The 12500-nt window shown below is 33.3% G+C and overlaps 2 protein-coding genes across 3 annotated transcripts in view; one reads left to right on the forward strand and one right to left on the reverse strand.

The window, feature by feature from the left end:
• LOC137621382 (ionotropic receptor 21a-like) overlaps positions 1-4178 on the forward strand; it is a 10181-nt gene extending 6003 nt beyond the window's left edge. The window contains exons 4-5 of the mRNA XM_068351680.1: positions 2115-2258; positions 3710-4178. Coding sequence (XP_068207781.1) covers positions 2115-2258; positions 3710-3919 — 354 coding nt within the window. The 3' untranslated portion in view covers positions 3920-4178. The remainder of the gene's footprint in view (positions 1-2114; positions 2259-3709) is intronic.
• Positions 4179-7819: 3641 nt separating this feature from the next.
• LOC137621974 (3-hydroxyanthranilate 3,4-dioxygenase-like) overlaps positions 7820-12500 on the reverse strand; it is a 17485-nt gene continuing 12804 nt past the window's right edge. For both annotated transcript variants that reach the window (XM_068352472.1, XM_068352471.1), the window contains exons 5-8: positions 10938-11071; positions 10136-10233; positions 9077-9196; positions 7820-8502 (exon numbers count right to left, since the gene is read on the reverse strand). In XM_068352472.1, the coding sequence (XP_068208573.1) occupies positions 8320-8502; positions 9077-9196; positions 10136-10233; positions 10938-11071 (535 nt within the window). In that variant the 3' untranslated portion in view covers positions 7820-8319. The remainder of the gene's footprint in view (positions 8503-9076; positions 9197-10135; positions 10234-10937; positions 11072-12500) is intronic.

Here is a 12500-nt window from a genome sequence, read left to right on the forward strand (position 1 = left end):
GTCCAATTCACGTAATTAGCCATAAGTTTGGACATCGCTGTCACAGAAACTTCAAACTTGGTTCATATTTGACTGTATGGAAATCAACGCCAATTAATACATGTTAAGATCGAAGGTCAAGGTTAGGGTTGAGCAAAAAGTTGAGAAATAAGGTGCCGCGGCGGAGGTCTGCCCTCTACTGGGTGTCCCTCTATAGTCCATTTCTTGTAGCGATGCAGATTAGCACCGACTCGCAGAGGTGCCCTTTTAGCTCGGAAAAGTTTCCGGATCGCTGATTGGTTGGACGAGATAATTCTAATCAATCAGCGGTCAGGAAACTTTTCCGAGCTAAAAGGGCACCGCTGCGAGTCGATGCAAATCTGCCTCGATAAAAGAAATGGACTATAGTTATAATGTGCATTGCCTTACCTAAAACCTTGGAATAGGCTTCCAAGTTTGGAAATGCATGGTTATGATGTTGAGTGTTTCACATGACTTATTTTAAAGATTTTGAAGTATTAATGGGCTATTGAATTATGGATAATAAATTTATCTTAATTTATTATGTTGAATGTATTACTCGGTATATTTCAAATTTTATTTAAAGGTTTAGTTTTACTACATATTGATCATTTAAAAAATTGCCTACTTTTTCAAATCATTAATGTGTAATATTAATTAGATATTTTATTATATTATTAATATTACATCATTAACCATATGTATTATATTTTGTTTAATTTTACATCGCATTATAATCCGATACAGGGGCGTAGCCAGAGGTTTGGGGGCCCTGGGGGCCCTGGGGGCTGAGTTAGTGAAGAGGGACCCCATCCCCCCTCCCCTGGTGAAAGGCGAACGAACCCATATTAGCTGGTGGGGGGAGGGGGGCACTAATGAAGAAAAACATGGCTTTTATGTGCAGTTTTATACTTACCAAGTCTCTATTTTTGATTGATTTTATAGATACTTTGAAAATAGAAAGGTAAATTTAAATGTATATTTAAATACTTTTGTTTTCTGACCCAAGTTTGCAGGTCACCATTTCTTGGAGACCCTCGGAGTAATTTTTAAAATATTCCCCATACTTTTATTTTCTGGCCCAGGTTTGGAAGTCACCATTTCTTGGAGTCCCTCGGAGTAATTTTTAAAATATTCCCCATACTTTTATTTTCTGGGCCTGCTTTGGAAGTCACTATTTCTTGGAGTCCCTCGGAGTAATTTTTAAAATATTCCCCATACTTTTATTTTCTGACCCAGGTTTGGAGGTCACCATTTTTTGGAGTCCCTCGGAGTAATTTTTAAAATATTCCCCATACTTTTATTTTCTGGTCCTGCTTCGGAGGTCACCATTTCTTGGAGTCCCTCGGAGTAATTTTTAAAATATTCCCCATACTTTTATTTTCTGGCCCAGCTTTGGAGGTCACCATTTCTTGGAGTCCCTCGGAGTAATTTTTAAAATATTCCCCATACTTTTATTTTCTGGCCTTGCTTTGGAGGTCACCATTTCTTGGAGTCCCTCGGAGTAATTTTTAAAATATTCCCCATACTTTTATTTTCTGGCCCTGCTTTGGAAGTCACCATTCCTTGGAGTCTCCAGGAGTAATTTTTCGAAAATTCCTCTCGCCTCCTCCTTAACTAGCCTCCGACGCCAATGACCTACGATGTCAGGATGCCAGAGAACTTCAAATCATTCATTCGGGTAGTTGAATCAGTAGAACTTCAAAAGTTCAAAGTTGGAGCAAATGCTTTTTTGTTGACCAGGCGGACATGAGTCTATTTATAGTTTATTTATGACATATTTGTTTTTGATGTTGTTAATAGTTTATATATGATATATGACATGTCTGTTGTGACGTTGTTACTTATTGTAGAATGATTTATTGTTAATTTGTTCTCTTCATTTATTTATTTCCTTATTTCCTTTCCTCACTGGGCTATTTTTCCCTGTTGGAGCCCCTGGGCTTATAGCATCTTGCTTTTCCAACTTGGGTTGTAGCTTGGATAATAATAATAATAATAATAATAATAATAATAATTCATTCCCCCATTAGCTACTCTACTGATCTAATATTAAATATACAAAAAAAAAAAAAAAAAAAAAAAAAAACAATGAAAATTTTATTTCTTCTCAGGCAAAGAATTCGTATATGTTGAGAGAACAGCTATACCCTGGCCACCTGTGCTGGTACTTCCAGAAGAACACAGCCTGGAAGTATAAATTTGATTGGGGAATCCAGCGACTGGTTGAGTCTGGACTCATTGCATATTGGTTAAAGGTAAATTTACGGTTGTTTTTATTATTTTGATCTTGTTTTTTGTAAGTTATTGAGATAATTGAATTTATACAGATTACTTGAATTTGAGATATAATTCAGATGGTAATTTAGTAAAGTCAAAACTAACACTATAAATCCCTTCTTTTGCAAGTTATTGAGAACTTAATTTACAGTGACTACTTGAATTTGAGGATATAATTTAGATGGTGGTTTTGTAAATTCAAAATTAACACTATAAATCACTGGTTTTGCAAGTTATCAAGAACTTAATTTACAGTGACTACTTGAATTTGAGATATGATTCAGATGGTAATTTTGTAAAGTCAAAACTAACACTATAAATAACTTTTTTGCAAGTTATTGAGAAACCTTAATTCACAGTGACTACTTAAATTTGAGGATATAGTTTAGATGGTGATTTTGTAAGTCAAAACTAACACTATGAATTATATCTTTGTTGATTACACTATGAAACTATTAGTTTAGACCTTTTACTATCTAATTTAGTGATTAATTCGAGGATATAATTCAGATAACAATTTAGTAAAGTCAAAACTAATACTATAAATTATATCTTTGTTGATTACGCTATGAAACTACTAGTTTAGACCTTGCACTACCTAATTTAAAGTGATTACTTTAAATCGAGGATATAATTCAATTGACAATAGTATTGTTTTAATTTCCCATTAATCTGTGCCTATATACATGCCTAATTATAATTATAGTCAGTGTACCAGAGTATCATTGGTGGCCTAATGGAAAAGTCTCTGCCAGGTGATCTGCCAAGCCTGATAGTTTCTTTTAGTGTCTGCAACCTCACCATCCTTGTGAGCTAAGGATGAGGGTTTTGGAGGAGCCTATAGGTATATCTGCTGAGTCATCAGCAGCCATTGCCTGGCCCTCCCTTCTGGTCCTAGTTTGGGTGGAGAGGGGGCTTGGGCGCTGATCATATGTATATATGTTCAGCCTCTAGGCATTGTCCTGCCTGATAGGGCAATGTCACTGTCCCTTGCCTCTGCCATTCATTCATGAGTGGTCTTTAAACCTAAATAAAACATATATAATGATTATGGCTCTCAAAGGCTATTCTTTATTATTTGCCTATATTTAGAAAGCACAAATAAAATTATTATTTATTATAGTTTACATACACACACATACATATGTGTATATATATATATATATATATATATATATATATATATATATATATATAATGTGTATATATACATATATACATATATGTGCATATATATATATATATATATATATATATATATATATATATATATATATATATATATATATCACAAATAAAACTATCATATATTCATTTATCATAGTTTGCGTATTTATAGGGAGCACAAATAAAACTATCCTTCATCATAATATACGCACATATAAAAACCACAAATACAATTAATATTCAAAATAGTTTCCTCTTCTAGATAAAAAACGAAGACTTCTTAGGAAGGGACTTCGAACGCCGCCAGCAACTGGAGTCTGAGGAGAGATCCGAACAGTCTCTCACGCTGGAGCATTTGCAAGGAGCGTTCTTCTTGCTCCTCATTGCATGGATTTCAAGTACAATAGTGTTACTCGTTGAGATATTGCATAATAATTGCTGTCAGGCGGAGGTTGTTGTAAAAGATGAATGATATATCTGATCAAGTGTAGGAGAAAACGATAGTCAATTGTTTTGAGGCAGATTTGCACCGACTCTGAGGACCCTTTTACCTCAGAAAAATTTCTCGCTCGCTGATTGGTTGGACAAGATTTAATTCTGACCAATCAGATAGCAGGAAAATCTAAGGGATACAGAAATTGCTGTCAGGCGTAGGTTGCTTTAAAAGATGAATGATAGATTTGATCAGGTGTAGAAGAAGACTATAGTCAATTGTTTTGAGGCAGATTTGCACCGACTCGGAGGACCCTTTTAGCTCGGAAAAATTTCCTGCTCGCTGATTGGTTGGATAAGATAATTCTAACCAATCAGATAGCAGGAAAATCTAAGTGATACAGAAATTGCTGTCAGGCGTAGGTTGTTACAAAAGATGAATGATATATCTGATCAGGTGTAGAAGAAGACTATAGTCAATTGTTTTGAGGCAGATTTGCACCGATTCGGAGGACCCTTTTAGCTCGGAAAAATTTCCTGCTCGCTGATTGGTTGGATAAGATTTCATTCTAACCAATCAGATAGCAGGAAAATCTAAGTGATACAGAAAACAGCTCGAGTAAAAGCTGTTATAAAAGATGAATGATATATCTGATCAGGCGTAGAAGAAGACGATAGTCAATTGTTTTGAGGCAGATTTGCACCGACTCTGAGGACCCTTTTAGCTCAGAAAAATTTCCTGCTCGCTGATTGGTTGGACAAGATTTAATTCTAACCAATCAGATAGCAGGAAAATCTAAGTGATACAGAAAACAGCTCGAATCTTTTTAGTAAGGCAAATTTGCACCGACTCGGAAGACCCTTTTAGCTCAGAAAAATTTCCTGCTCGCTGATTGGTTGAACAAGATCATTCTAACCAATCAGATAGCAGGAAAATCTAAGTGATACAGAAATTGCTGTCAGGCGTAGGTTGTTACAAAAGATGAATGATATATCTGATCAGGTGTAGAAGAAGACTATAGTCAATTGTTTTGAGGCAGATTTGCACCGATTCGGAGGACCCTTTTAGCTCGGAAAAATTTCCTGCTCGCTGATTGGTTGGATAAGATTTCATTCTAACCAATCAGATAGCAGGAAAATCTAAGTGATACAGAAAACAGCTCGAGTAAAAGCTGTTATAAAAGATGAATGATATATCTGATCAGGCGTAGAAGAAGACGATAGTCAATTGTTTTGAGGCAGATTTGCACCGACTCTGAGGACCCTTTTAGCTCAGAAAAATTTCCTGCTCGCTGATTGGTTGGACAAGATTTAATTCTAACCAATCAGATAGCAGGAAAATCTAAGTGATACAGAAAACAGCTCGAATCTTTTTAGTAAGGCAAATTTGCACCGACTCGGAAGACCCTTTTAGCTCAGAAAAATTTCCTGCTCGCTGATTGGTTGAACAAGATCATTCTAACCAATCAGATAGCAGGAAAATCTAAGTGATACAGAAATTGCTGTCAGGCGTAGGTTGTTACAAAAGATGAATGATATATCTGATCAGGTGTAGAAGAAGACTATAGTCAATTGTTTTGAGGCAGATTTGCACCGATTCGGAGGACCCTTTTAGCTCGGAAAAATTTCCTGCTCGCTGATTGGTTGGACGAGATTTAATTCTAACCAACCAGATAGCAGGAAAATCTAAAGTAATACAGAAAACAGCTCGAATCTTTTTAGTAAGGCAAATTTGCACTGACTCGGTGGACCCTTTTAGATCGGAAAAATTTCCTGCTCGCTGATTGGTTGGACAAGATTTAATTCTAACCAATCAGATAGCAGGAAAATCTACATACAGAAAACAGCTCTAGTAAAATTAGTTAATTTTTAGGATTGGTTATATAATTGTTTATTATTTCAAGGATATATTATCAATATAAAATTAATAATCTGTACTTTTGGATCTGATCAGATACAGAAAACGTTGGTGTTTGATTACAGTTGAAATTTAAGTTATACAGAAAACAGCTCAAGTAAAAAAGTTTATTTCATGGATTGGTTATAAAATTGTTTACTGTATCAAGGATATATCTTCAATATGAAATCAATAATCTATATTTTTTAATCTGATCTGAAGGACAATAGTTTTTGGTTACTCTTAAAATCTAAGTGATACAGAAGACATCTCGATTAAAAAAACATATTTTTTATTGTTTATAGAATTGTTTTTTGTATTAAGAATATATTTTCAATTTCATATCAATAATCTGTACTTTTTCATTAATTATTTTGATTATTCAAATTCATTTTTGAATGTGAAATACAGCAATATCAAACTCAATTGGATCTGATCTGAAGGACTATAGTTTTTCGTTACTCTTAAAATCTAAGTGATACAGAAAAAAACTCAATTAAAAAAAAAAAACTCAATTAAAAAAAAAACCATGAATTTTTTATTGTTTATGAAATAGATTATTGTATTAAGAATATATTTTCAATTTTAGATTAATTATCTATACTTTTTCAGTATTTTGATTATTCAAATTCGTGTTTGAATATAAACTGCAGCAATATCAAACTCAATATAAAATTGGTTACCTTTAAAATCGAAGAGAAACTAATTTTTTTTGGAATATTTATAAAATTGTTTTATTATATAAAGGATATATTTTCAATTTTAAATCAATTATCTATACTTTTTCATTATTTTGATGATTCAAATTCGTGTTTAAATATAAAATACAGCAATATCAAACTCAACATATCATTGGTTACCATTAAAATCAAAGAGAAGTTTTTTTTTTTATTTGGAATACTTATAAAATTGTTTTATTATATTAAGGATATATTTTCAATTTAGAATTAATGATATGTACTTTTTCATTATTCAGATGAATTAAACACTAGTTTGATTAAATTACAGCAATAACAAACTTATGTCAATGCACGTAACTTGCATTAAAACTAATCTCATAATTCATTTTCAGTTTCATTAACCAGTAGAATTTTATCTTACCTATCAAATTTGACAACCAGATAAACCAATGTAATATATACCAGTAGTGAATGGTATATACTGCACTATAATTGTTCAGTAGCTACTTTCTTCTTAGTAAGGGCAGTAGAGACTCTTTAGCTATGGTAAGCAGCTCTTCTAGGAGATGGACACTCGAAAATCAACCCATTGTTCTCTAGTCTATGGTAGTACCATAGCCTCTGTACCATGGTCTTCCACTGTCTTGGGTTAGAGTTCTCTTGCTTGGGGGTACACTCTTAGGGGAGACTCTTTAGCTATGGTAAGCAGCTCTTCTAGGAGGACACTCCAAAATCAAACCATTGTTCTCTAGTCTTTGGTAGTATCATAGCCTCTGTACCATGGTCTTCCACTGTCTTGGGTTAGAGTTCTCTTGCTTGAGGATACTCTCGGGCACACTTTTCTATCTAATTTCTCTTCCTCTTGTTTTGTTCAAGTTTTTATAGTTTATATTGGAAATATTTATTTTAATGTTACTGTTCTTAAAGTTTTATTTTTCCTTGTTTCCTTTCCTCAATGGGCTATTTTCCCTGTTGGATCCCCTGGGCTTATAGCATCCTACTTTTCCAACTAGGGTTGTAGCCTAGAGAGTAATAATAATAATAATAATAATAATAATAATAATAATAATAATAATAATAATAATAATAATAATAATAATAATATCCTCCAGCGCCTATTGACGCAAAGGGCCTAAGTTAGATTCGCCAGTCGTCTCTATCTTGAGCTCTTAAATCAATACTTCTCCATTCATCATCTCCTACTTCACGCTTCATAGTCTTCAGCCATGTAGGTCTGGGTCTTCCAACTCTACTTAGTGTCTTTGGATCCCATACTTGGAAATATTAGATAATAAAAAAACTATTTGATTAATTCTATTTAAATTTATTTATAAAAAAAATTTTTTATTAGTATATTTATAAAATATCTCATATTATTTCAGGAAATATTATTGAAATATTAAACTTTCTCAACAGCATAGATTTTAAAAAACAAATTTTGATATGAAAATTATGTTTTTATAAAAATATAACCAGCTACATTCAATTTCCACATTAACAGTTAAGTCCTCGGTTAACGAAGCTTCCATAAAGAAACAGTATCACAGAGAACCTCCTTGGGTTAAGAGTTCTCTTGCTTGAGGGTACACTCGGGCACACTATTCTATCTAATTTCTCTTCCTCTTTTTTTTCATTAAAGTTTTTATAGTTTATATAGGAAATATTTATTTCAATGTTGTTACTGTTCTTAAAGTATTCTATTTTTCCTTGTCTCCTTTCCTGACTGGGCTATTTTCCCTGTTGGGGCCCCTTGTTTCCTTTCCTCACTATCGTTATGGTAACATGATTATAAGTTTCTTAATAAAACCAATTTTGTGAATCCCAAACGAATTGAGCCAGGGCGCGGAGCTCCTCCAGTAGATCCTACTGCTTCTTCTGCAGGTGCCTGAAGGCTCTCTCTTTATTTCCCGGATCCATGACCACAGAGAGAAGGATGGAGTCCTCGCCGCGGGAGAGGGTGTAAGGGATCCCTTTTCGGACCAGTAAAGAGTCCTGCGGAGACATCTTCAGGATTTCTTTGCCTAATTTCACTGTAGTTTCGCCTTCCTAAAGAAATGGGTGGATGGATAAGTGAAGGGGAATTTTAATTTTGTTATATGCATATGTGTGTATGTATTTTGTATGTATTTATGTATATAGTATGTATATGTATGTAATATACATATGTATACATGTATGTATATATACTGTATATGTCTGTATGTGTATATATATGTGCATATATATATATATATATATATATATATATATATATATATATATACACATATGTATATGTGTTAATGCATATATAGGTATATATGTATGTATATATAGTATATTTATATGTATATATACCGTATATATGATATACATATGTATACATATATGCAAATGTACTGTATATATATATATATATATATATATATATATATATATATATATATATATATATATATATATATATATATATATATATATATATATATATATATATATATATATATATATATACATGCACACTTGTTGTATGCGTATGTATATGTACATAAAACCCCCGTTGGTAACCTCCTTCTAAAATACAGTATTCCAATTTATTAATTTTCTAAAAATCATCATCTAAAAACAATAAAACATTTACCAGCTGCCACAACCACGTCTCGGCTTCTGCTAACTTGACCTCCGAAGTTCCTTTGCCAAAGACGATGACGTCACTTTGGTATGTCAGGTCAAACAGCCTCTTGCTTCCTTCCTGGTGGATCTGAAAATAGAGAGAGGTTGGTAATATTTCGGTAGAGTCCCACCCAGCGCCATTACCGCTTGCTAGTATGTAGGTGATGAAGTGTGGGACAGAGGTATAGATGGAGAACGCTGGCCAGAAACATCGACCCCACATAAAGGTGGGAAGGAATGCAGACAAAGAAGAAGTATATAGGAACTTGATGTTTTTTTTCGCTAGCTCAGCAAAAACCAGTAGACTTTATCGAAATATTACCGAAATCTAATGGTTTTTGCTGAGCCGTGAGCTCGCTTCGCTCGCGAAAAAAGAAAATTATAGTGACTGTAATTATGATATTGATAAAGATAATGATTGTAACTTATGAATTACAACAGCAATTGTAGTCTCTTCCGTATGAGGCAACTGATTGCCCAGGAAATCAAAACGGCAAACGTAATTATCTAATCAAATTAGTTAATAGATTTATTTCTTAAATATATAAAAAAAAAAGGGCCAAATTAATACTTTAGTAAAATTACTTACTTAGTTCTAGTATATTTAAAAAAATAGCCAACTTAATTATTTAATATAATTACTTAAAAGGTTTATTTCTTATATATTTCAAATAAATTAAAACGAATAACTTAATAATCTGATAAAATTACTTAATAAATTCATTTCTTATATATTTCAAAGAAATTAAAACGGCCAACTTAATAATCGGATAAAAATTACTTAGATTTATTTCTGATATATTTCAAAGAAAAGAAAATAGCCAACTTAATAAATTGATAAAATTACTAAGTAAATATACACATTTATTATATATTTCAAAGAGTTTTCTTTAAAATTTTGTAAAATAGATATAACTTTCTATATGCTTTTGTACTAAAAAAAACTTTGGCAATATAAAAAATCAATTAAATTTTGTATTATAATTAGGATTCTCTGTTGCTTAGAGACTTCGTTAAAGTACTGTACCTCGCCTTTGTTTTTGGTGATCCATTTCGCCAAGTTAAATGGAGTTTCCAGCTCCCGTTTATCGTCTGGAATCCAGGGAGGATTCTCTGGAATGGTTCCTGGAACGAAAAAAAATTAGTATGGTCACATTTGGAAAGGATTGTGACTAGTGTGGGCCAATGGATTCAAACTAACCAGCTGAGACAGTATGATTCTTGGTCAAGAATTTTCTAAATTTTGAAATAATTGCATGATAAAATAGACGGGAATTTAATTTGGCGAAGGTAAGGAGAGACTATTATGTATTTTAATTTTTTAGATTATTATTATTATTATTATTATTATTATTATTACTACTTCCTAGGCTACAACCCTAGCTGGAAAAGCAGGATGCTATAAGCCCAGGGGCCCCAACGGGGAAAATAGCTCAGTGAGGAAAGGAAACAAAGAAAAATGAAATATTTGAAGAACATTAACGACATTAACACTATGAAAACTTTAACAAAACAAGAAGAAGAGAAATTAGATAGAACAGTTTGCCCGAGTGTACCCTCAAGCAAGAGAACTCTTAACCCAAGACAGTCGAATTATATAAGATATTTAAAAGAAATACTCATGAAAAACTAAGTTTTAATGAATATTTTAACAGAATCTTGAGAAAAAACTAGATTTGTGCATCAGAGAGAGAGAGAGAGAGAGAGAGAGAGAGAGAGAGAGAGAGAGAGAGAGAGAGAGACTGGTGGTATAAGAGAGAATAACTAAAGTGGAGAGAGAGAGAGAGAGAGAGAGAGAGAGAGAGAGAGAGAGAGAGAGTTAGTATTACCTGGAATTGGTTTTCCAGTTTTATGCTGTTCCGACGCGAAATATTCTTTAATAACAGGCCCGAGCTGAGTGCCCAGGTCCTCGCAGTAGAACCATCTCTCAAAGAGGGAGTTTGTGGTTCCTTCTACAAAGTATCTGTAGGAAATAAACAGAAAATATGAAAGTACGGTACGTACAGTAGCTATGGACTTGTTCCTTAACCCACATTCTGTACCGTACTTTTGTGAACCAAAAACAAAACAAAGCTTTACGAACAAAACAATCCTTCTTCAGTACGATGTGTGGGAATTGATAACAGGGGCTTGGAAATAAACAGAAAATACGAAAGTACGGTACGCACAGTAGCTATGGACTTGTGCCTTACCCCACATTCTGTACCGTACTTTTGTAAAACCCAAAACAAAGCTACGCTCTACGTACAAAACAATCCTTCTTCAGGACGATGTGTGGGGATTACTAACAGGGGCTTGAGGTCTTTTGGCGTAGGCCCGTTTCTTCAATTTCAGCGAACTTTCGTTTTGAAGCAGCCTTATTTTGTTATTGTACAATGGTGGTACATGTAGAATGTGTTCATTGAAACATAAACACTCTCTCTCTCTCTCTCTCTCTCTCTCTCTCTCTCTCTCTCTCTCTCTCTCTCTCTCTCTCTCTCTCTCTCTCTCTCTGTAATGTGTATATTCAAGTAATTAATATATTGCTAAAACTATGGGTGAGATGATAGAGGTTTCTGTGTTGGGGCCTCTTCATTAGGCTGAAATCATTGAAAAAAAAAAATATAAAATGTAGTGAAAATACAAGGTCAAATAGTAACGCATTAATATTGAAGTAAATCTAATTACTGAGCTTAAGCTGGAATAAGAGCAAAAGCCATACAGTAAAAATCAAAGAAGTAGATTGGATGTTATGAATAAAACATGAAAGCATTAAAAGAAAATAATACTCGGAAATTTGGGCACATGATAATACTACAGCTGATCTTTCTTAATACTTTTGAAACTGGACAATAAAGCTAAATCTTAATGAGTTTATTTTTAATTCTCTTTATAAAGAAAAGCACAAAGTAAAATTTTATTTCTTTTATCAAGAACTATACAGTCAAGATTGTTCGAACCAGAAGGGTGGTACTGTAAATTATGAGTCAGGTCTGAGGGGGCCAATCCAATGGATCTGGTCTACATCGGAGGAGTGATATCTTTCATCAGAATAATTAAGTTTTTTATTTTGTTTTATTAAGAACGACAGAGAGTCAAGCATATTCGAACCAGAAAGGTGGTACTATAACTATTTGTCTGTTTTGTCAGTTAGTTAGTAGTCTCCGTTAGAGTAGTGATACCTTGTAGCAGAAAATTGTGTTTTTTGTTTTTGTTTTCATCAAGAACGAGGCTAAGTCAAGTCTGTTTGAACCAGAAAGGTGGTGATACTATAAATTATTAGTCAGTAGACCAATGGACTTCGTTGGATGCGTGATAATGTGGACGGTAGCTGAAAATAGTATTTTTTTATACCAACGAAGATACAAATTCAAGTCTGTTCGAACCAGAAAAGTCACTATAAAGTATAAACC

The sequence above is a fragment of the Palaemon carinicauda genome, chromosome 28, assembly GCF_036898095.1.
Source record: "Palaemon carinicauda isolate YSFRI2023 chromosome 28, ASM3689809v2, whole genome shotgun sequence".
Taxonomy (NCBI): domain Eukaryota; kingdom Metazoa; phylum Arthropoda; class Malacostraca; order Decapoda; family Palaemonidae; genus Palaemon; species Palaemon carinicauda.